The sequence below is a fragment of the Macaca thibetana genome, chromosome 10 (genome assembly GCF_024542745.1).
Source record: "Macaca thibetana thibetana isolate TM-01 chromosome 10, ASM2454274v1, whole genome shotgun sequence".
Classification (NCBI taxonomy): Eukaryota; Metazoa; Chordata; class Mammalia; order Primates; family Cercopithecidae; genus Macaca; species Macaca thibetana.
The window spans coordinates 31758268-31783076 of NC_065587.1; the positions used below are offsets into that span (position 1 = coordinate 31758268).

Sequence of the window (24809 nt, forward strand, 5' to 3'; positions counted from 1 at the left end):
TCAGCTTCCTGAGTAGCTGGGACTACAGGTGCCCGCCACCACGCTCAGCTAATTTTTTGTATTTTTAGTAGAGACAGGATTTCACCATGTTAGCTAGGATGGTCTCGATCTCCTGACCTCGTGATCCACCCGCCTTGGCCTCCCAAAGTGCTGGGATTACAGGTGTGAGCCACCGCATCTGGCTGCGGCCTTCTACTTTTAAATCTCACACTTTACTCTATTTGAGTCTTTTCCAATGAGCATGTAATTTTAAAAATCAAAGTAGATGATTACATAAATAAAATAAACATGCCCCACCCACACCTGCCACTTGTCACCACTGCTCAGCCCCTCCCTAACCAAGCAGCAAGGCAGACACAGCAGGCAGCACGTATCTTTGACACCCAAGCAAGCATATTACCAGCTTTATTCTTCGCAAGTTTTTTGCTGCTTGCAGTTCCAGATCCGTAAGTCACACCATCAATGGTCACCGAGGCACCAAAAGGCTCACTTGGGTTCTCTTAAAATTAAAATTACTTGTTTTAAAACATACTAGTCAAGACATCAAAAGCGTGTAGACAGTCTGCCCACAGCGACAGACAAGGCACAGTCAGGGGCTGTCCCTGAAGAGAGTCAGCCTGTGTTTGACTGCAGAGACCTGGGGCTCCCTGGGACTGGAGATGGGCAGCGGACAGGCAGCAGCAAAGGGCATAGCTGGGAAAGTGGAGGGAAATGGGGCACATGGGAGATGGTGAGCCAGAGGGGCGGCAGAAGGCTGAGGGGCAGAGCCTCCTATGACAGGGACTGAGGTCTATGAAAGACGGACACAGGACTGTCGGAATGGGAAAGCACAAGATGTTGCTTGCCAAAGAAACACCACCCCAAAGGATGAGTGACCCCCAGGCTCCAGCTTCCAAGGGGAAGACAGAGTGGTCTTCACAAAGGTGTGTGATGAGGGCGCCCAAGGAAAACAGAGCTGGTGGGAAATGCATGCCCAAGGACCCTTCAGACACCCAGGGGCACCAGGAGACCAGGGAAAGGACCCAGTGCACAGTGGGGAGGACTTGCTTGCAATAAGGCTGTCCATGACAACACAGGATCAGAAACCAGCAAAGCAGATGGGGCAGGACAAAAGGAAGGTGGGGAGAGGGGACAGACTGGAAGGGGAAAGCAGAGCCACCCACTCGGACGGGGCGCGGCTCCAGGAAACCAGCCACCCATCTGCAGCACCTTGCTCTCTACCTTCCCTTCCCTCCCATCCCAGTAGAGGAGGGCTAGTGGTCAGCGCCTGCCTCCCCAGCCCTGACTGAAGTGACACCTTGTGATTCTTTAGGACTGACATGGGGAAGGTTAGACTTACCACATTCAAAGAAATTATAGACAGGGCGGACCTTGAGGACACGCTGCATGTACTCGTGCAGGATGCAGACCTCGGACTTCCCATTGGGGTTAATGACAAACTCTGTGACAAAAAGGATCATCTCAGCAAGTGTGAAGCAGTGCCACAAGCCAGCACACAGCTTCCTGTTACCATGTCAGTAACTAGGGGCTCACCATCATGAATGTGGCAGACCCCTGCATTCATGGGATAAACATAAGCTTTGAACGAAATGCAACTCATAAAACATGCCCTCAACACATCACATTAGAAATAAAAACAGAATCAGTCTGCTGATGTTAAAACGCAGAGGCTTATACCTTTCTTTGTGGGTGCATCTTGCACTGATAAAGTAATGAGCTTCTGATTGGCCGGCAAAATGGGCCTCTCAGACTCCGCCTGCTTCCGCTTCATTTCCCGATTGAATTGTCGCCGCTCAGCCCAAGTCCTGAATTTCTTCACAGTAACTTGCTCAAAATCAAAACGCTTCTCCAGGTAGCTTCGAAATTCCTCGAGATCTGTCCCAGATTTACCAGAGAACCAAATTACTTAACTTCCAACATAGGAGTCAGGTTATCACAGCCCAGTGCGTGGGGCAGGCCCAGGTCATGTTACACTATTTCCCTTCCCCGTCCCTTTCAAAGGGGAGGGAAGCAAAGAATGAAGCCCTCCCTACAGCAGCTCAGATTATTCTGGCAGGTCCCTTCCGGATGAATTTCTGAGACGTTCTTTTACTTCATTTGGGGCAAGAAGAATATAAAAATAAAAAGGAAAAAAGAAAGCTTAAAAAAGTCAGATGGCCTTCAGGACCTCCTCCCTGCATCAAAACAGGTGCCAGAATGCCAGCAGCACCCGGGCTCCATGCGCCCGCCACCTCTGACCACCTCTTTTCCTTCTGGCCATCCTGGCCACCTCTGTAGTCAGCAACACACCCAGGCAGCTCCCTGCACAGGGTCTCGCATTTGTCACATTTCCTCCCGGGCCACTTTCCCATCCTTGGCAAGAGCCCCCATCATAGGCTCTTCTAGGGCACCCCACACTCCACGGAGTTATGAGACAGGCTGGGTAGTGATGTACAGACAAACAGAAACCTAGAAAATGGAAAGTGCTCTTTGAAAGTAATCCAGCAGGTGGGTTCACAGAGACCTGCCACACCTGAAGAAAGAACTAAGACTTAAATGGTGGGACTAGGCTAAAAGACATGGAAGAGAGAACGGGAAACACCAGTATACATCCAACAAGCAATTGCAGGATTGAAGAGGGAACTGTCCACAAAATGGTGACAGTTTCCCAACACTGAGTCATGGATTAGAGGCTCATTGAGCTCATCAAGATAAATCAAAACAATGCCACATGAGCACATCCTACTGAAAAAGCAAGACTTAGGGAAAGATCATACAAACAACCAAAGAGAAAAGGACCCACTGCCAGTGCCAGCAGCCATCTCCCCAGCAGCCTCAGCATGCAGGCCCTGCAGAGCCCAGGGACAGGAGCCTAGGGTGCTGCACCCAGGCAGGTTCTTGTAAGGACAGAAAGACAAGCCTTTCGGCCACATCAACAGTGGAGGTGCGCAGCCCCTTGCTGACAAGTACAACTAGGAACAATGATGACCTTCATTAGAAAAACAAAGCTCATGGGTCCCAGGAGGCAAGAAGGGAAGAGTCCTTCAAAACTCACCAACAGATTCGTCTTTGCACACCTCGACTTTGGCCTTCACCTGCCCCAGGGCCCCAGGGGCTGCCTCAGCCCCTAGTGGGTCTTTCTCATCTGGGGGCCCTGGGTCAGCACCCATAGAGTCAGGCTCATCCAGGGGAAACTCCAGCTCTGCAGATCGGCTCAGAGGCTTGACAGGGGACACATCCCCACTAGGGGTGAGGTCACTGCTTTGCTCCCGTTCCTCGTTGTCCTTCATTTTCTTATAATGCAGACAAGGGATGCTACTCAGAGGAGGGTCGTGTTTCTGTGGATAGCGAAATTGCAATATGGATTACAAGGACAACCCGAGAGTCTGAAACTCTGATGCCTTTCACCGGCCTCTGCTTGGCTGCGGTGCCGTGTGTGGGGATGTGCACATTTTGGTCTGAGAACTTACAAGCCTAAAGTCACGACTGATGCCTCCCCTACCCGTATGCTTCCCGTTCCCAAGAAGTATGGCCTGGACCAGGTGACCACCCGAGACTCTCTGTGTAGGTACACTGGGACTCCAGAGTTATGGAATGTCATGATCCACCCGTCGGGCAGCGGTTCTGTAGGTGGGCGGCCACGACCTGCACAAGAAGACAAGAACATCCTATAATCACTGTAAAAACATTTGGAATTGTTGTCACAGCACCTCCTGCACAAGAAATTGTTGGGTACTATGCATGTGTTTATCTGGATCTTCACAAAGAATCGAAGTTCCTCTCTCCTTCCTCACTGCTATGCCTCTAGGCCTAGGACAGATAGCATGCGGCCTGAGGTGGGAATTTACACGTGTCAAACCAGTACATGAAGGAGCACAGAACAGGTCCATGCAAGATACAAGTCCCAGCCTCAGCTCCTGCCTCCACATCTGGTAAGCACTGTAGACACTGGACTCCTCTCCTGTCTGCCTGGCTGTGGCCAGAGGCGCCTTGGGGCTGGGTGAGCTTTGCTAATAAACTGCATGGCTGTCAGCCACTGCTCCCAGGGACCAGGTGACAAGTCTTCATTGCAACTGAGCTGCACTCTCAGCAGCATACAAAACACTGCTTCAAATGATTCCGTTTCTAAGTCAGTTAAATGCACTACTCCCAACCCCTTCTTTGCTTTATAGGCAGTTGTGAGGAAGAGGTTTATGACTTATCAACTTGACACCTGCCACCAGGCCTGACTGCTGGGAAGAGCATAAGGCAAAGATGTAACTAAAACTTAACTTTCTCACAGGTATTGGGAACAAATTAAAAACTTAGAAAGACCAGCCTAGGCAACACAACAAGACCCCGACTCTACAAAAACCTTTTAAAAATTATCCAGACATGGCCACACACACCTACAGTCCCAGCTACTTGGGAGGCTGAGGGGGTAGGATCACTTGAGCCTGGGAGGCTAAGGCTGCAGTGAGCTATGATCATGCCACTGCACTCCAACCTGGGTAACAGCAAGACCCCACCTCAAAAAAAAAAAAAAATAGAAAACAGAAGAAAGCAAATTAAATCTTTAAAAATATACATAAGGAGAAAAAGGGCCAGTGACTCTCAGGGCCAGGTTCCCACCAAGTGGCCCTGACCCTGGACCTGACACCTACACCCAGGTCACCATCAGGTGATGATCCAGGAAGGGAGTGTTAAAGGTCGGAGTGCACGCACACTGCGGGGGTGCTCTCCCCACGGAGTCAGGCCCAGATGGAGCTGCCTCCTGCCAGCTTTGGGCTAAGTCAGGAAAAGAAGCAAAGTGAATAAGGAGCCAGGCAAGAGACGGGCCACAGGTCCGCTGGGGCTGCTCCTCTGTGACTGTGAGTGGACACAAAGCTGGCCCAGCCACCTGAGGGAGGGATCACATGCAGCTGTCCATCTGTGAGCGTCCAGGCATCCAGGCCAGAATGGCTGCTGACCTGTGAGCTGTGCAGGACAAACATGGGTTTACCTTCTGAATGAGCCTGCTGAAACTGCAGCACCAAACCAGCCTCCTAGAGGCCCGGAGGTCAAGCCTCCTGTCCCCAGCCCCAGAAGCTGAAGCCCCAGGTTTACCCTGCCTGCAACCTTTTGGCCCAAAAGCCCTCCTGCTTAACTGCTACCAACACGACATAGGCAGCAACATGTGGCACCTGGCATGGCTGACTTGTCCCCTCAATGGCCCAAGGAGGATGGCCATGTGCCACCCGCCCCTTGCTTTGCTCCCAGTTGCACCCTGCCACCTTCTGCACCCCAGCCCTCAGCCTGGGGTCTCACCTGTGAGCATGAGTCCCCGTGTATCTCTTTAGTCCCTCTACCGAGTCCCACATCTCCACCAAGACCCTCACAGGTGCCTCCAAGCCACCGACTCCAACTCCCCCAACACCTGCACCACATCGATGACAGAGCCTCACAGTGCAACTCTGGGTGCCTCCCAAGTGCTCTCCCCACTGCCCTCAACTCAAAGTTGAGGAAGTGCCACATCTACCAGGGCACTTCCACCCTGCCCACCTGAAGTACACGCACCATGTGTGGCCCAGAAGCCATGTTGTTAAACAAAAATCAGGTAACACCACTTGCTTCTGGTGGCTTCCTGTGACACTTGGTACAGAACCAGAACCTGGACCACAACTATCACCTGCCATCTCATTGTGCACCCACCTCTGCCCTTGGCCTCCACACCCTCCAGCTGACGGTCATGCTGGCTCCTGGCATGCACCAACATCTCCTCCTGACCCCTCAGAAGTCCCCTCCTATTCCTCTGCACAGTGCCTGCTGCTCTGTGGTTTCCATAGCACACACCAGGATCTGAATCTGGGTCATGCACCAGGACGTCCTTGCATCCTTACATCCTGTGTTTCCCTCCTCAGACATGACTGTCCTGTCCTCAAACATGCCTCCACCCAGCCCACTACCTGGCACCAGAGCTCTCTCAAAGCATTTCTGCTAAGGAAGCAACCACCCTTCCACTGCCCTGGAACACCCACCACTTCTGACCCACCCACGTACTTTTGAGCACTGTTTTAATCTTGGTCATCATCGGCTGCACACTCGTCTCTCCATCGGACGGATGGTCGCTGTCTCCGCCATATTTTTCCTCTGTTCGCCTCTTTTTGGGGGCACAAAGGCCTTCTTCCAGCAGAGCATCCACATCGTTGTCAAAGTCATCCTGCAAAACACGCTGTTCAGACACCAGAGCCCCTGGCGCTCATGCTCCTGCACCAGGAGAGCTCAACAGCATTCCTGAGAACAGACACAGAAAGGAGGTGCTCTCACGGGGCCTAGATGTGCCCTTAGGGTGCATGATCATCTGAAAAACAAACGGGATGAAGCTACCAGCTGACACCAACACACCTGGTCCAGGGGCACACACTGCCAAGGAGTGTCTCAGCAGCACCTGTTGCCTCAGGTGCTGGATCGGGGTGCAAGGCCTATCCATGGGCCAAACTTTTCATTAGGAAACTTTAAAAATGTGGACTCCTTACATCTTTCTCTTCTCCACATTAACATTATTCCACCTCAGAGACGATTTTGGTTTTTTTTCAATTTCCCTGCTTTCAAAAGATGCTGCAATTTCCAAATCTCTCTTTGGGTTTTGCTAAGAGCCCTCTAAAGGAGGGGCTGCCAACATACCTCGTAGGGGAAATTCAAGGCCTCTTCATCCACTCTGTCTCTCTGAACGATTGCTTTAGCCGTGAACCCGCCTGCTCCTTCTTCATCTAGCTCCAAATTGTCAGTAAAATCTTCTAACTCATCGAGCACTGCATACTCCACTCTCTTTTCCTGATCCAGCTCATTCTCCTCATCCTTCTTATCAGCACTCTCACCCCCTATGCCTACCCCGTCACCAACACTCCCGCCAAAGGGACAAGCATGCACGTCCCCAATGACAGGGCTAAGGAGCAGACCGCACTCCGCCCGCACGTCGCGCTCTGCTCCTGTGTACAGCACCTTCCTGTCCTTACTCCTGCAGCTCTCGGTAAAGCTCACGCTAATCTTTACATCCTTAAGCAACTTAAGGTCAGGGGAGAACTTCCGGACCGCAGGTGCGTGCCGGGCGGTGCGCGGGCTGTGGCCACTACAGTTCGGGTCTATGAGGAGGCGGCCCTTAGAGAAGGATCCTTTGGAGAGAAGAGAAGCTCCGTAGAAGTTGAAGGGGTCCTCGGCAGGGAGTTCGGACTGTCCATCACCACCAGAGCCAACGTCCATTACCTCTGCACCACTGGACGTTTGCAGGGGAGGTGGTGGAGACTGCTCACGGGGCAGCGCTTGGAAGGGGCGAGCTCGGCTCTCCATCACCGCTTCTCCTGCGGGCCCACACGGGAGCGGAGAGGGGCTCTCATCTGTCTCCATATTAAAAGCGCTTAAGACTAGTTTACAAGACCAGAGTTTTACAAGCCCTCACATAAATCTACACAGCTAACATGCAAAAGTCCGCTGAGACCCAGGCGCGTCCTGCCGCGCTGTGCGCTGGCGGCTTAGTCAAGCTGGCCACATTGCTCTTTTCATTAATGTAGACAGCTTTTAGAACCACTGCCTCAATTATTGGAAATCACAATGCACTCAGCTTAAGTGATTGGCGACTAAGCGAGTCTGTCTTCATGCCGGAGTGGCACCTTTCTTCTTCTACCTGCAAAGAAATTTAAAAATATCATCACAAAATGACAGAAACCTTCCACTTCCCTGGTACCAAGTTAAAAGTCAAGCACTATTAACAGCACAGTAAAGGGCTTCAAATAATATTCCCTAAGAGGACCTTTTAGGCATCAGAACAAATTAACCTTACTTTTTTTCTTCAGAACCTGAATTATAACTTAAGTCCAAAGTTAAATATTTTGTTAACTGCCCACTTTAATTCCTACTTCAGAAACACAAAAACTATATAATCATAAGGCTCAAAAAATATTTTAAAAATTTACACTAAACCCCACCACAGCATTCTTCTAACTCAGATAAGCAAGCATGCGGTGGGAGGCACCCTTTCTGGAACACACAGAAGGCACGTGGCCTCCCTCAGGCCACTAGAGCACAGCAATCCACTCACCTGAAAGGGCTGGGTCAGTCAGAGGGCGAGCGCGAGACCCTCAGCTCAACTCTGCGGCACTAGGGGCCTCAGAGGCATGGCCAGGCGCTCTGCTACTCAGGGACCCCAGGGCTCTCCTGGGCCCACAGGGTAGCACGTGGACGGGGACAGTGATGCAGCGTGCTGAGGTCACCAGAGGTGGCAGCATAGTTCTGTTCCCGATGGAGGAGAGGGGTGGGTGGCTGTGGGGAAGGGACCTGCCAGGATTTGGGGTGGGGAGCCACAAGAGACAGCTGGAGCCGAGGCACAGAGAGGCCTGGGTGCCATCTGCAGCCTGTTCCGCCCTAGGGACAATAAGGAGCCACTGAAGGTGAAGCGACTCTCATGCCACAAGTAGGTTTCTGCTTGAGAGGGGAGACCCACAGCTGTGCCAGGCAGAAGCAACTGCACCCGAGGCACAGGGACAGTCCTCCAGGCCAGAGGACAAAGGTGTAAAAGAGGCCCAGGCAATGGGCCAAGAACAGTGTCACAGAACTGACCGCACTTGTTGACCCAGTGGAGGTGGAGAGCAGAGAAAAGAGGGAACTAAAGACAAGGAAGGACACCCAAATTCCAGCATGCAGACAGGAGCCTGGCGAGGAGAACGGAGAGGACCTCCAGGCAGGCTCTGAAGGTGCCGAGGCCACAACTCTGGAGCCATGACTGGCCCAGATATGGAAGGCCAAGATGCACTGAGGAGGTAGTCGCCAAACCCACAGGAGGAAGGCCGCCCCGAGATGAGGGTTAAGGACGAAACTGTAGGAAGCCTTACTACAGAGGAAGCATGAAGAAAGGGACAACATGAAGCAGGGAAGATGGGTCTGAGGGGGCAGCCAGAAAACCTTGCATCGGAGCAGGAGGAGCACATGCAGACACACGCACATGCACACTCCCAGAACGTGCACAGGAACACGCATGCATGCACATGCGTGCACACCAGTAAAGATGCACACATGCAAACCGCACTGCATGACATAACATCCTCCCAAGATTCCCAGAAAGAACAGGAGATGCAGACATCACACATTTAACAAGGGATAGGGCATGGTGGCTGTACTTCGAAGGGGACACGACATGAAAACCAGAGACTAGTTTAGGTTTACTCAATACACTGAACTATCTACTGGCAATCTACCCTGAGGAACGCACTACATGGACAAGAGACAAGGTTACAGGGCCTGGACACACTGGCAGGGCAATGACCGCTGTGCTGTCACCCCATTTCCTGGATTCTAGGATGTCCTAACATTTCTGAATCCAATGGGAATTTCACACAGTACATCTCGAAAGATGTGTCCATCAAAGATGCTAAGGATCCAAGAAACACAGCACATGACTGACTATAATCCAGGAAACACAGCACATAACTGACTATAAAGTGCCGAAGACGTTCAGGAGGCTGTGGGCAGCAACCAGGTAGGCATGAGGAACACTAAGTGGGGTGAGGTCAGTCTCCTGACAACCAAGAAAGACCATTTCAGAGAACAGACCGAGGGGTCAATGCGCCCAGTGCCACAGATTACCAGACACCTCAGAACCTGGCAGTCCCATGGAGACCCTGGTGAGTCAATCCGTGATTCTGGGACACAAAAAGCTACATGAAGAAGCTACAAGGAGCAGGGGATTAGAGACCAACAGTGTGGCGGAATGGGGAAGCCTGCTACCACAGAAGGCAAAGCAGCAGCTAGAGTAGACATTCCAAGCAAAGGTGCTAATAGGGGCTGAGCAGCGGCCCTGAAGAAATGCACAGCAGGGAAGCCTGGCGCCGTGCAAGTGAGTGAGCTCCTTAGGAAAGCAGGAAACCTGCCCGGTCCCAGAGCTCAGTGGTGGGCAGTCCTGGTCAAGTTCCTTCCTCCCCTCTACAAGCTTTCTCCATTCTTCACACACACACACCATCCTAGATGCTGCAGACACAAAGTGGACAAAACCCTGCTCTACAGAGCTCACATTTTAGTGGGGGTGATGGACCGCTAACAACTAAGAAGAGTATGTACACTGTCACATGCCAAGAAGTATTCAAGCAAAAACAAAACAAGGAAAGTGCCTGAAGAAGGGGAGGCAGTTTTAAGAAGGAGGATCCAAGAAGGCCTCATGACCTGCGTCCACGTGAAGGCAGAGGAGTAAGCCAGGTGGGTAACAGGGCTGGGAGGAGGGGAAGTTCCAGGTGACACTAAGAGGAAAACCAGAGGGCTGGGGTCAGGAATGTGGTGTGGCCAGCTGGGCCAGTGTGCTGAGGGAATGTGAGTGGGCCAGGTCCATGAGGGCAGATGGATCAGGGCTGGTCCTCCGAGGCTGCTGCCAGGACTTTGGCTTTTAGTGAGAGAGATGGGCCACCGGAAAGGAAAGCCCACGCAGTGGCATCAGCTGATTCCAGGATAGCGGTGGCAACCAACCCTCAGCCAGGCCCTGTTCTAAGCACTTTTAAGCATTTTAACTCACCCAGTTCTCACATAGCACTATGAAAGAAAGGTTCACTCATGTGCTCAAGGTCGCACAGCTAGGAAGTGATGGAACTGCTTTACAAGCAGGCAAGCTGGCTTGCATCTACACCACCTCTGTTTTATACCATCTTATGGTTTAAAAGAATCACTCTGGGCCGGGTGCGGTGGCTCACGCCTGTAATCCCAGCACTTTGGGAGGCCGAGGCAGGTGGATCACAAGGTCAGGAGATCAAGACCATCCTGGCTAACATGTTGAACCCCATCTCTACTAAAAAAACAAAAAATTAGCCGGGCATGGTGGTGGGTGCCTATAGTCCCAGCTACTCAGGAGGCTGAGGCAGGAGAATGGCATGAACCCAGGAGGCGGAGATTGCAGTGAGCGGAGATTGCGCCACTGCACTCCAGCCTGGGCAACAAAGTGAGATTCCATCTCAAAAAAAAAAAAAAAGGTCACTCTGTGTCCAGGCATAGTGGCTCACGCCTGTAATCCCAGGGCTTTGGGAGGCTGAGGCAGGCAGATCATTTGAGGTCAGGAGTTTGAGACCAGCCCGGCCAACATGGTGAAACCCCGTCTCTACTAAAAATACAAAAATCAGCTGGGCGTGGTGGTTGTGGAAGCCTGCAGTCCCAGCTACTTGGGAGGCTGAGGCAGGAGAATCACTTGAACCCGGGAGGCAGAAGTTGCGTGAGCTGAGATCGCACCACTGCACTCCAGTCTGGGCGACAGGGCAAGATTCTGTCTTAAAAAAAAAAAAAAAAAAAAAAAAAAAAGAAGAGGAAGAAGAATCACTCTGTGTCCAGAAAAACTATAGGTGGTGGATGGGGAGTGAGGACCAAAGGTGACAGTAAAGAGAATTAGAGGTTCACTAGGTAGGCTGGGCCAGGATGTTAACCTGGAGGTGGTGGAAAACGGTCTGTGCTTAGAAATAGAAGATGAGTTGACAGGGCCTCCTGTCAACTGCATGAAGTTATAAGAAAAAGAGGAATCAAAGGGACTTCAGACAGGCCAAGGAATGTTTTGGCATGGGTGAAGATTTGAGTTTGGTTTGGATATGGCTATTTGGCGCCAGAGTAACACATGGAGATATAGAAGAGGTGGCCAGAAACACCAGGCTGGAGCCTAGAAGGGAGGCCAGGGCTGGAGCTGTTAAGATGTCAAGGAAAGTTGGCATTAAAGCCAGGAGGCTGGATGACATCACAAAGGAGGGGGCTACAACAACAGAGTCTAAGACTGGGCAAGCCAGCCAGAAAGCACATTTCCTACCCCAAGGTCGTGGTGAGACTACAAAACAACCCCTGGGAAGTGCTCCACACAGTGCCTGGCCGCAAAGGGCTCAAAGGGGAGCTCTCCGCCCATAGGCCTCCCCACTGCTCCAGCTGACCAAACACCAGATGCAAACCCTGCCTTGCCAACAGGACCATCAGACAGGAATGGACTCAAGGCAAGCTCCCCTGGACCCCTGGCACGGGGAGAAAACCCATACACTTGGACAGCACCCTTCTTCCTAGTCCACTTGCTGTGCTAGCTAACGGAGGCACTGGCCGCCACCGGCCAGCACCAGTGCCAGCGCCATGGATGCTGCTTTTTGGTCAAGTCTCTCCCGCTGCAGCCTCCCGCCCAACCCAGCGGCAGTATGACCTCATCCGTTCCTTTTGTCATCCTCCAACAGGCCTCACATCCCGCACTTAGAGGCAACACTGGGTACCCCGCGCTGGCCATTCACTCCCTTTTGTGAGTGAAGGCCTGCAGCAGGGTTTGGGCCACACCCACAGCCAGGAGTCTAGTCTGGCCAGGAAATAGTGGATCCTCGCCTGGTGGTTGGCCTCGAACAGTCGACAGCCATAGACGGGACTGCCGTACAGGAACAAGGTACATGCAAGCATGCAAAAAGGCAAATCAGACTCCTGCCACAAGAAAGCCAAGTCCATCGGTTGACACCAGACAGGCATCACTGTCAACAGGTTGCCACCTTCCATTTATTTCCGCCATGCTCATTGTTACAATAAAACCGTATCCCAATTATCTACGTGACACTCAACCAGTGAGCATTTGGTGGACAAAAAGACTTAGGCAACTTCTTGAATTTCCCAAACTGTGTTAACGCCAGCAGGGTCCCAGGCGAGCACTGTCCCTGCCCACATCTTTCCCGCCTGAAGGCGATGCTAGGGCTTCGGGCCCGCAGGGAGAGGAGCCTCTTTACCCCGGCGGACAGCGACCAGAGTCGGCAACGCCTGGGCCCGGGGCCAGCCCCCCAGCCCCGGAGGGGTCCCCACCCCGCGCTCTCCACCGCCCGCGGCCATGTTGCCTCACAAAGGCCGGGCTCCGCGCCCCGGCCCCGCCCCACCCGCGGCCTCGGTCCCGGAGGGAGGCGGGAGGGAAGGGCGCGCCCTCGCGCAGGCCGCAGCGCCCGCCCGCCCGCCCGCGGGGCGCCCCTCGCGCCCCGCACCTACCTGAGGCGCCCGCGGGCTACCCGAGCCGCCCGCAGCCAGACCACAGCCGGGAGAGCCTCACCGACCGACCGCCGCAGCCATCTGGAAAGCCTGTCCAGACCCTCCGGTCGCCGGGACCAGCCTGCCGCGCCGGGCGAGCGGAGGGCGGACCTTCGCGGCGCGCGGCCAATCCCCGCACGCGGCCGCCCCGCATTGGGGGAGCCGCGGAGCGGGCTGCGGAGGCCGCCAATCGGTGGCGCGTAGCGCGCGCGTCCGCGGCGCGCGGCCCAATAGCGCGGCCGCGCGGGCGGGACCAGACCCCCAGGCCGCTGTCGCGCTAACAGTCGCTGCCCGGGCGGGGCTCGCCGGCCGGAGGGCGGCGGCCGCGAGGAGCGACGGGAACGGGAAATGCCGGGAATGCCGGGAGCGGGGGAGCGCGGGAAGCGCGGGGAGCGCCGGGAATGCCGGGAACAGGGAGCGCGGGGTAAGCCGGGAGCGGACGCGCAGACGGGCCACCTTCAGTGGAGACTGCAGAAGAGACCGTGCACACACAGGCGTTACACAGCCCGGTTGAAAGCATCACTGTATCAGACGTCATCATTTACAAAGAACGCGTGTGCTCAACTGTCTGGAGCTTTTCCATTTTCTAATACTATAACAGGAGATCCCAAACAGGGAGGGTTAGGCCGGACGCGGTGGCTTGCGCCTGTAATCCCTAGAGCTTTGGGAGGTCGAGGCAGGAGGATTACTTGAGCCCAGGAGTTCGAGACCAGCCAGGCCAACATAGTGAGACCCCAGTATCTACATTTTTTCTTTTTTGAGATGGAGTCTCGCTTTGTCACCCAGGCTGGGGTGCAACTTCTACCTCCCGGGTTCAAGTGGTTCTCCTGGCTCACCCATCCGAGTAACTGAGATTACAGGCGCCACCAGCACGCCCGGCTAATTTTTATGTTTTTGGTAGAGACGGGGTTTCACCATGTTGGCCAGGCTGGTATCAAACTCCTGGGCTCAATTGATCTGCCTGCCTCGGCCTCCGAAAGTGCTGGGGTTACAGGCGTTAGCCACTGCGCTTGGCTCAAAAAATTTTTTTAATTAGCTGCTTGGTGGCGGGTGCCTGTGGTCCGAGCTGCTTGGGAGGCTGAGGTGGAAGGATCGCCTGAGTCCAGGAGTTCCAGGCTGCAGTGCTCCGAGATGGCACCACTTTCACTCCAGCCTGGGCGATAGAGTGAGAGTCCGCCTCAAAAAAAAAAAAAAAAAAAAAAGGAAAAGGAGGATATGAGTAAGTGAGGGTACAGCTCTTCCTTAGACTAACTTTCCTGTCAATAAATGTGGAAGGAATAGTGGAAATAGAAAAATTTCCCATTAGGTAGCCACCCCAATAATAGCTGCTGCAGACGAAAACCTTGAGTGATAAAAATAGTGGGCCGGGCCCTGTGGCTCAGGCCTGTAATCCCAGCACTTTGAGAGGCCCAGGCAGGCGGATCACTTGAGCCCAGGAGTTCGACACTAGCCTGGGCAACGTGGCGAAACCTTGTCCCTTGTCTCTACTAAAAATACAAAAAGTAGCCAGGCGTGGTGGCGGGTGCTTGTAATCCCAGCTACTCGGGAGGCTGAGGCACGAGAATCGCTTGAACCTGGGAGGTGAAGGTTGCAATGAGCTGAGATTGCACTCCAGCCTGGACGACAGAACGAGACTGTCTCCAAAAAAATAGTGGGCAAGGCCGGGTATGGTGACTCATGCCTGTAATCCCAGCACTTTGGGAGGCCGAGGCGGGCAGATGACTTGAGGTCAGGAGTTCTAGACCAGCCTGACCAACATGGTGAAACCTTGTCTCTACTACAAATACAAAAAATTAGCTGGGCGTGGTGTCACGCACCTGTAGTCCCAGCTACTTAGGAAGCTGAGGCAGGAGAATTGCTTGAACCTAGGATGTGGAGATTGCAGAGAGCCAAGATCGCGCCACTGCACTTTAGCCTGGGAGACAGCGCGAGACTCTGTCTCAAAAAAAAAAAAGTGAAAAGTATTGTATTGTTGTATTGACAAAAGATTATTTGCTTGGCCAAACTTTATCAGGCTCCTAAACCTAGGTCCATCTGTGTGAATTCCAGTTTAGCAAGAACCACCCTGCTTTTGATTTCTGATTGCCCTCAATACTTGAAGGGGTGGCCTGCCCCTCCACACCTGTGGGCGTTTCTTGTTTTGTGGAACGAGAGACTTGAGAAAAGAAATGAGACACAGAGACAAAGTATAGAGAAAGAAAAAGTGGTCCAGGGGACCAGCGCTCAGCATACAGAGGACCCGGGCCAGCCCCGGTCTCTGAGTTCCCTCAGTATTTATTAATCATTGTCTTTACTATCTTAGAAAAAGGGAAGTGACAGGATAATAGGATCATCGTAGGGAGAAGGTGAGCAGTAAGACATATGAATAAAGATCTCTGTGACTTAAGTTTAAGGAAAAGTGCTGTGCCTTGATATGCATATGTAAACATCTCCATAAACCTTTTTAGTGCATTAAGAGCAAGCATTGCGCTAGCAAGTCCCATCTTTCGCCCTAAGGCGGTTTTCTCCTTTCTCAGTAAACAGAACATACAATCGGGTTTTACACCGAGATGTTCTATTGCCCAGGGACGGTCAGGAGACAGATGCTGTTCTCTATCTCAACTGCCAAGAGGCCTTCTCAGCACAGACCCTTCACGGGTGTCAGGCTCCCGGTCGATCAGGTCTTTCTCTTCCCACGAGGCCATATTTCAGACTATCACATGGGGAGAAACCTTGGACAATACCTAGCTTTCCTAGGCAGAGGTCCCTGCGACCTTTGGCAGTGTACGTGTCCCTGGGTACTTGAGATTAAGAGAATGGTGATGACTTTTAACCAGCAAGCTGCCTTCAGGCACTTGTTTAACAAAGCACACCTTGCACAGCCCAAAATCCTTTAAAGGTTGAGTCACGACAGCACATGTCTCTTGCAAGGACAAGGTTGGGGGTAGGGTCACAGATTAACAGCATCTCAAATACAGAACAAGGTGGAGTCTTGTTCTGTCTACTTCTTTCTATATATATAGACACAGTAACAGGCTGATCTCTCTTTCGTTTCCCCATAATACTGATGAAATTCCTCATCCCTCCACCATCCTCTAGGTGATGTCTGATCACCCCAGCCTGTTTTCAGCAAGAATCCTCTTAGGTCAGCTTAGCCAGAATCCCCCTTATCACTCATGTTTCCTCTTAGTAATTTTCCATCCACTCACCCTCCACCCTGCTTCTTAGCTATCAGTTCACGCTTGTCCCTGCTGTATTCAGAGTTGAGCTGAATCTCTCCCCTGCAGCAAAACCCCATTGCCTGTGGTCCATATGCCGGTGGCAATACTCCTTAATAAGGCCTTCCCTACCATGCTTTGACAAAGGCTGAATAATTTTTTTCTTTAATGATTGTGGTGCCACAGGACTCTCACCCAGGACTCTTTTTTTTTTTTTTTTTTTTTTTTTGAGACGGAGTCTCGCTCTATCGCCCAGGCTGGAGTGCAGTGGTGCAATCTCGGCTCACTGCAAGCTCTGCCTCCTGGGTTCACGCCATTCTCCTGCCTCAGCCTCCTGAGTAGCTGGGACTACAGGCGCCTGCCACCACGCCCGGCTAATTTTTTGTATTTTTTAGTAGAGACGGGGTTTCACCGTGTTAGCCAGGATGGTCTCAATCTCATGACTTCGTGATCCGCCCACCTCAGCCTCCCAAAGTGCTGGGATTACAGGCTTGAGCCACCGTGCCCGGCCTAACCCAGGACTCTCAGTGTGCAACTTTGCAGCCTTTGTCTTCTCTCCTGACTGGCTGATTGGGGATGTACTCCTGAGCCATGGCTGTAGACAAACTTTTATTCTAACTGGTAAGGACAGATTTTGATTTTTAAGGTCCCAGGCTGCTTTTGTGAGGTATAATACTTCCTGGGTTGGAAGGTCTTCCTCCTGGCTCCTTGTTCTGAATGGGGATTCGCTCCCTGACTCCTGGGCTGGAAGTCTCTTCTTCCCAGTTCACTATGAGGCCTCTCTGTTCTCTCTACTGGATCCTACTTCTCCCATCAGAACTTCTCAGTCACCTGAATCCCCTCTCCTCAAACCCCTCCAGACTGTATACTCTGCCAAATTTATTTATTTATTAATTTGAGACAGACTCACTGGGTCACCCAGGCTGGAGTACAGTGGCGCAATCTCAGCTCACTGCAGCCTCCACCTCCTGGGTTCAAGCTATTCTCCTGCCTCAACCTCCCAGGTAGCTGGGACTATAAGCACACACTACCACGCCCAGCTAGTTTTTTTGTATTTTTGTAGAGACTGGGTTTCACCATGTTGGCAAGACTGGTCTCAAACTCCTGGCCTCAAGTGATCTGCCTGCCTTGGCCTCCCAAAGTGCTGGGATTACAGGCATGAGCCACCGCGTCTGGCCTCTGCCAACTTTAGTTGCAGAGCAACTACATATGTATGTTTGTATGTTATGTATACATGGTATTTTTCTACCTCCAGATAGTAGCACCAAATTAATTTATAAAATCCCTTAAAGAAATAACTGACGCTGTGCTAATAGATATAGTAACTGGTTGTTTCAGAATGAGAAAGAATGGCCGGGCGCGGTGGCTCACGCCTGTAATCCCAGCACTTTGGGAGGCCAAGGCGGGCGGATCACAAGGTCAGGAGATTGAGACCATGGTGAAACCCCGTCTCTACTAAAAAAAAATACAAAAAATGAGCCGGGCGCAGTGGCGGGCGCCTGTAGTTCCAGCTACTCGGGAGGCTGAGGCAGGAGAATGGCGTGAACCCAGGAGACGGAGCTTGCAGTGAGCCAGGATCGCACCACTGCACTCCAGCTTGGGTGACAGAGCGAGACTCCGTCTCAAAAAAAAAAAAGAATGAGAAAGAAAATGTAGGGGAAAAAAGTACTGATAGATTTTTTTTTTTTTTTTGAGACAGAGTCTCACTCTGTTGCCCAGGCTGGAGTACAGTGGCACGATCTCAGCTCACTGCAACCTCCACATCCCAGATTCATGCCATGCTCCTACCTTAGCCTCCTGAGTAGCTGGAACTACAGGTGCCCGCCACCATGCCTGGCTAATTTTTTGTATTTTTAGTAGAGACAGGGTTTCACCATGTTAGCCAGGATGGTCTCAATCTCCTGACCTCATGATCCACCCGCCTCGGCCTCCCAAAGTGCTGGGATTACAGGCATGAGCCACCGTGCCTGGACGTAATTTTTTTAAGTTGTAAAAGATCTATAGAAAAGAAATCTTGGAAAATAAATATTATCTTGTGTGAGATTAGATGGATTCATTTATAAGGTTTCGTTAAAATTAGCTTTATTAGTAGTACAGTGATGCAGAACTTTTAATTTGGTCTTCTCTGTTAAAATGACAAAGTTTTCTTAGAGTATTTGAGATTGTGAAGATTTCTGTTTACCTTTTAAATAATTGACCTTGGAAACAGATGTTTGTGTTATATCAAGATAGTTCCTTATTCTTCATATTGTTTTTTTATTAGGTTTTTGATTACTTAAAATTGTGGCTGGAGCCAGGCACTGGGGCTCACACCTGTAATCCCAGCACTTTGGGAGGCCGAGGCAGGCGGATCACGAGGTCAAGAGATGGAGACCATCCTGGCCAACATGGTGAAACCCTGTCTCTACTAAAAATACAAAAAATTAGTTGGGCATGCTGGCGCGTGCCTTTAGTCCCAGCTACTCAGGAGGCTGAGGCAGGAGAATTGCTTGAACAAAATTTCAAGAACTCTGGAAAAAAATTTCCAGAACTTTTTTTTTTTTTTTTTTTTTTTTTTTTGAGACAGAGTCTTACTCTGTCATCCAGGCTGGTGTGCAGTGGTGCAATCTCGGCTCACTGCAACCTGAGTAACTGGGATTACAGGCGCCCACCACCACGCCCGACTAATTTTTATATTTTTAGTAGAGACAGGGTTTCACCATATTGGCCAGGCTGGTCTCAAATTCCTGGCCTCAATTGATCTGCCTGACTTGGCCTCCCAAAGTGCTGGGATTACAGGCGTGAGCCACCACGCCTGGCCAGAATTTTCAGAACTCGAATGACGACACTGATGGGTTCCTGAAACTGCTGACCAAGATCAAACAGAACAAGAATAAATTACATGGTGATGAATAAACCAATGACATTTATTTATTTAATTTTATTGTAGAGATAGGGTCTCGCTATGTTGACCAGGCTGGTATCAAACTCTTGGCCTCAAGTGATCCTCCCATCTCAGCCTCCCTAAGTGTTACAGGTGTGAGCCACTGCACCCAGCCAGGATAATTTTTTTATGTTTTGTTTGAAACATTGCTGGTTCTTTAATGTTTTGTTTTCCAGATTTAAGGAAGCTTTTTTTTCTCCTTTCTTTTAAGCTATCCATAGCTTACAGCAGTTTGGTAAAGTGTGCCTTTGTAAACAAAAATGAAACAATTACTTTTTCTCTCTGCCTTATCCTTCCATAATTCAGAAACTATTCATGAGTATTTTGATTTTCATGTCAATATGTTTATTTACATAAGTTCAGTAAGAACCTCTTCTCTTTGTAACAGGACACAATTGGAAATGCTGTTTATATTACCAAGGCTTTGACTGAAATGCCATATTTTCAGATATGGCCAGACAACTTTAAGTAACTAAGGATGACTTTATAGAACCAATAAAGCCCTTGGGGAAAAATGGGTTTGATACCTTGAATACATGGGTCACATGGTTGCCTTGTAGGTGAGTAAGGAAAGTCACTTCCTGACAGGGCCAAGAATGTCAGGATATTTTGGCAGACCTCAAAAAGAGAGGAATTCACCCAAACCTGTAACGACTGCAAATGAAGTATGATGGTGAGGCTTTGGCTTGGCTTCCTAGCCTGGCAAGGCTTTTAAAAGCCCAATCTGAGATGCCCATTAAAAGTCCTAGCAAAGCAAACTTAAAGAAAGCCTATGTGTTCACTCACTATTGTTGTGGCACTTATGTAAGTAATTAGGCCAAGTTTAATCAACCTAAACTTATGCTACGAATTAGTCTTACTTCAACATCTTTGATAGAAATAGGGTGACTATATAGAGAAAAATTAGTTTCAGAAGAAAATTACAGTGCACCCATTATTAGATTCTAGCCCTGTTCATTGTTTTTGAGGTTTTGATCTTTACCTACAAACTGGATTGGATCCTGAATTCTTCTAGTTTCCTCTAATATCTGATTTTCTCTAAACTGATGTTTCCAGTTTTTTTCCCACCCTTCTGGCCTGGAACCACTAAAAAATAAAACTTCCCATTTCCGGAAGCCCTGTAAGCTGAAGCTGGACAACTTGATTGAAACTTTAGGCCGGGCACAGTGGCTTACACCTGTAATCCCAGCACTTTGGGAGGCCAACGTGGGCCGATCACCAGGTCAAGAGATTGAGACCATCCTGGCCAACATGGTGAAACCCCGTCTCTACTGAAAACACAAAAATTAGCTGGGTGTGCTGGCGTGCGCCTGTAGTCCCAGCTACTCAGGAGGCTGAGGCAAGAGAATCTTATCCAGGTCCTTATCCAGGAACCTTATCCAGGTCCAGCCCCAGGGTTGCAAAGATTGAACCTATGAGGCAGAGGTTGCAGTGAGCCGAGATTGCGCCACTGCACTCAAGCCTGGGCAACAACAGCGAGACTCCATCTGAAAAAAAAAAAAAAAGAAAGAAACTTTAGAGATGGCACCATAACAGAAGATAATTTGTGGGCAGCCTTCGTGACATGCAAACTGCCATCCAGGAAAATCTGTTAGCCCCTACTCCATCTGAAGATGCTTCAAGCACAGCACCCGGAAATCTTCTTGAGTAGCTGCCCTCTGAACTCAGAAACTGAGTTTATAGTTGGTTCCAACTAATACCTTTGTTTTGCTTTTATCTTCAACATGCAAGGCCTGATGGCTCAGACCATGTAGGAGATCTCCTCTACTGCCGGTCCCAGCAGATGATTCAGCTGGCCCTTAATGAACAAAAGGCAGCCCAGCAAGGAAATGGACTTGTACTATTTGAGGAAAGATAATCTCTTCTTCCCTTGAACAAGAGGAGGGACCGACATAGATTCTTTGCTTGGCCAAACCAGGCTTCTGAACCTTCTTCTAGGCCCATCTGTGCACTTTCTTGTAAATTTCACTTAGAGCAAGAACCCTGCAGAGTCACTTTAGCAAGAAGCACCCCCGACCCTCGACATCTGATCACCCTCCTTATCTAATCCGTTCCTACACTGTCCCCCAGGTGAAGATGTCTGGTCACCATGGCCTGTCTTCAGCAAAAATCCTGTTAGTTGGTGTAGCCAGAATCTCCCTTACCAGGATGTTTCTTCTTAGTCATTTTCCATGTGCTGACCCAGCTCCCACCCCCTTGCTCCTTGGCTGTCAATTTCCGCTTGCCCATTCGGAGTTGAGCCTAATCTCCCTCCCCCACTGCAGAATCTCATTCGCATGGTCCCTATACCTAGCAAGACGGTCCTGAATAAAGTCTTCCCTACAGTGCTTTGGCAAGTGTCATTCAATAATTCCTTCTTTAACATTATCAGTGTTAATTTCCTAGTTGTAATCATTTTTCTGTGATTGGGTGTGGTGTTAACATTTGAGGTAACTGGGTGAAAGATATTGGAATTTTTTGCTCTACTTTTATATCTTTTTTTTTTTTTTTTTGAGATGGAGTCTTGCTCTGTTGACAGGCTGGAGTGCAGTGGTGCCATGTCAGCTCACCGCAACCTCTGCCTCTCGGGTTCAAGCAAGTCTCCTGCCTTAGCCTCCCGAGTAGCTGGGATTACAGGCACCTGCCACCATGCCCAGCTAATTTTTGTATATTTTGTAGAGATGAGGTTTCTTTTGTTGTTGTTGTTTTTGAGACAGAGTTTCGCTCTTGTTGCCCAGCTGGAGTGCAATGGCACGATCTCGGCTCACTGCAACCTCTGCCTCGCAGGTTCAAGGGATTCTCCTGCCTCAGCCTCCCAAATAGCCGGGATTACAGGCATGTGCCACTACGCCTGGCTAATTTGGTATTTTTAGTAGAGACAAGGTTTCTCTATTTTGGTCAGGCTGGTCGCGAACTCCCAACCTCAGGTTATCCACCCACCTCGGCCTCCCAAAGTGCTGGGATTACAGGCGTGAGCCACCGTGCCCGGCCATTAAAATCATTTCTAAATGAAAAAGTTTAAAGGAAGTGGGGAGAGGAATGTCGCAGATGACAAAGCTGTAGGCCTGCACAGGCCTCCCCAGCCACCTCAGCACCAGATCCCTCACAATGGCCTCCATGCCCTGGAGGGTCTGGGTCCAGGACTCAGCTAGGGGATGCCAGCCTTCCTGTGGCTGGGCCAGTCAGAGTCCAGCACATGGCCATTCAACCACAGCAACCTCTCACACTTGGTTGGTGAGCCGGAGGCTCCACTGGCCCCTGTCAAGACTTGAGACCTCAGACCTGTCCACCCCAGCCAGTTTCCCACACAGCCTGGGACTGACTGGGTGATGGAGAAGGATCCTTACCATGGAACCTTATCCAGGTCCAGCCCCAGGGTTGCAAAGATTGATGACTGGAAGCTGGGACTCCGCCCCAAGCTGGAGGAGGATCCTTTCCCCTCTGGGCTCCTGTTTCCACCTAAGCCCAGCTCACCCATGAGCCAGGCATCTGCTGGCACGTGAGAACAAGACATGGTCTCAGGAAGTCTGCAGGCAGATCAGGAACCCAGGTCTTCCAGGATGAGACCTGAGGCCATGCCGCATTCCTGGCCTGGCCATGTCTGTTCGTAGAATTGCCTCCACATTGGCCAGCCCCATGCCTCCAGACTCTATGTCTACACAGCTCAACTTGGCCATCTTGGGGCCAGAGGGCAGAAGCAGCTTATGTTGGGAAGTGGCATCTGAGAAGGAGGTGAGTTCCCCATCTGCCTGGGAGAAAGGGATCCATGCTGGGGACTCAGGGATCAGGTGCATCTGGCGACAAGCACAGAGGACTGGCTGGGCAGTGCCAGGAAGGCCATTGTCCAGGCCCAGCCGTTGCTGGTGTCACGTCCAAAGCTCTTCTAGAAGGTATTGGCCTTGGGCCCCTATACCCTCTACTAGCACAAGGGCCTTGCATCAAGAGGTTGGCCCAAATAGATGGGGGCTTGGGAAGCACCAGCACTGTCATTCTTGGCTCAAATGTCTACCTGGCCTGGGCATCAGAGTACGGTGGTGGGGCAAGAGAAGAAAGGTCCCTGCCTTTCTGAAGCTCCCATTCTGATGGAGAGACAAGCAAGAAACAATCCTAGCACAAAGCACGCCAGATGGTGCGTGCTCATTGCCATAGAGAAAAAGAGAGTTCCTTCCTTCCTTCCTCCTCCCTCCTTCCCTTCCTCTTTCCTTCCTTTTTTTTTTTTTTGAGATGCAGTTTACCTGTGTCACCCAGGCTGGAGTGCAGTGGTGCAATCTCAGCTCACTGCAACCTCCCCCTCCCACGTTCAAGCGATTCTCCTGCCTTAGCCTCCCGAATAGTTGGAATTACAGGCCCCCGCTACCATGTCCAGCTAATTTTTGTATATTTGGTAGAGACGGGGTTTCACCATGTTGGTCAGGCTGGTTTCGAACTCAAGTGATCCACCCGCCTTGGCCTCTCAAAGTGCTGAGATTACAGGTGTGAGTCACTGCGCCCAGCCTCCTTTTTTATTTCTTTTTTCTTTCTTTCAAGATGGGGCTCGCTGTGTCGCCCAGGCTGGAGTGCAGTCGTGCAATCATGGCTTACTACAGCCTCAAACTCTTGGGCTCAAGCGATTCTCCCACCTCAGCCTCCCAAGTAGCTGGGATTACAGGCCTGTGCCACCGTGCTGGGCTAGACTGAAACTAAATGAGTTGCCTGCCCGAGACTTCAGTAAAGACCTGCAGGAATTGGGGGAGCAGTGTGGTTTGGATATCTGCAGGGGAATTGTGAGCACAAAGACCCTGGGGCAGGAGCTGTGCAGAGTGTGTAGCTGTGAGTTGAGGGTATGAGGTAGGCCTGGGCAAGTAAGGTGAAGTGGAGAACAGTGCCAGACATTGTGGGGACACCAGCATGGGAGGACCATGGATCTGTGGGGCAGGCACCCTCAGAGGTGCCACCTTGTGCTCATCCTATTCTGTCCTGGCCCATGGGTCTGCCTCTCCACCTGGCTGGGAACTGGGGGGCCATTATGGTGTCTCCCCAAGCTGCAGTTTCTTCATCTGTAAAGTGAAGATCACAACTGTGTTAGTCTGTTAAGGCTGCCTTTAAAAAGCAACACAGTCGGCCGGGTGCGGTGGCTCATGCCTGTAATTCCAGCACTTTGGGAGGCTGAGGCGGGCGGATCACAAGGTCAGGAGATCGAGACCATCCTGGCTAACATGGTGAAACCCCGTTTCTACTAAAAACACAAAAAATTAGCTGGATGTGGTGGCGGGTGCACGTGTAGTCCCAGCTACTCGGAGCCTGTGGCAGGAGAATCGCTCAAACCTGGGAGGTGGAGGTTGCAGTGAGCCCAGATTGCGCCACCATACTCCAGACTGGGTGACAGAGTGAGACTCTGTCTCAAAAAAAAAAAAAAAAAAAAAAAAACCACCACAGTCTGGGCTTGGTAGCTCACACCTGTAATCCCAGCACTATGGGAGGCCAAGGTGGGAGGATCATGTGAGCCCAGGATTTTGGGACCAGTTTGGGCAACATGGTAAAACTCCTTCTCTACAAAAAATACAAAAAATTAGCTGGATGTGGTTGTATGCACCTGTAGTCCTATCTACTCAGGAGACTAGGTGGGAAGATTGCCTGAGCCCAGGAGGTGGAGGCTGCAGTGAGCTGTGATCTTGCCACTGCACTCCAGTCTGGGCAATGGAGTGAGACCCTGTCTCAAAAAAAAAAAAAAAAAAAAAAAAGGCATCACA

The 24809-nt window shown here is 51.0% G+C and overlaps 2 protein-coding genes and 1 long non-coding RNA gene across 11 annotated transcripts in view; 1 reads left to right on the forward strand and 2 right to left on the reverse strand.

Annotated features, from left to right (window-relative positions):
* DGCR8 (DGCR8 microprocessor complex subunit) overlaps window positions 1-13064 on the reverse strand; it is a 32854-nt gene extending 19790 nt beyond the window's left edge. Inside the window, exons 1-8 of one of the 3 annotated variants that reach the window (XM_050746085.1) lie at window positions 12939-13064; window positions 6622-7614; window positions 5998-6157; window positions 3482-3624; window positions 3035-3317; window positions 1678-1875; window positions 1340-1441; window positions 401-499 (exon numbers count right to left, since the gene is read on the reverse strand). In XM_050746085.1, coding sequence (XP_050602042.1) covers window positions 401-499; window positions 1340-1441; window positions 1678-1875; window positions 3035-3317; window positions 3482-3624; window positions 5998-6157; window positions 6622-7341 — 1705 coding nt within the window. In that variant the 5' untranslated portion in view covers window positions 7342-7614; window positions 12939-13064. Of the gene's footprint in view, window positions 1-400; window positions 500-1339; window positions 1442-1677; window positions 1876-3034; window positions 3318-3481; window positions 3625-5997; window positions 6158-6621; window positions 8012-8032; window positions 12690-12938 lie in introns of those variants that run through there. The other 2 variants (XM_050746086.1, XM_050746087.1) reach the window with 2 other exon arrangements.
* RANBP1 (RAN binding protein 1) overlaps window positions 1-24809 on the reverse strand; it is a 290326-nt gene that overhangs the window by 35858 nt on the left and 229659 nt on the right. The gene's annotated exons all lie outside the window — the stretch shown is intronic.
* LOC126929790 (uncharacterized) lies at window positions 13305-20614 on the forward strand. Its single transcript, XR_007717263.1, has 2 exons — window positions 13305-13405; window positions 20158-20614. It is a non-coding gene; the product is annotated as an uncharacterized LOC126929790 (long non-coding RNA).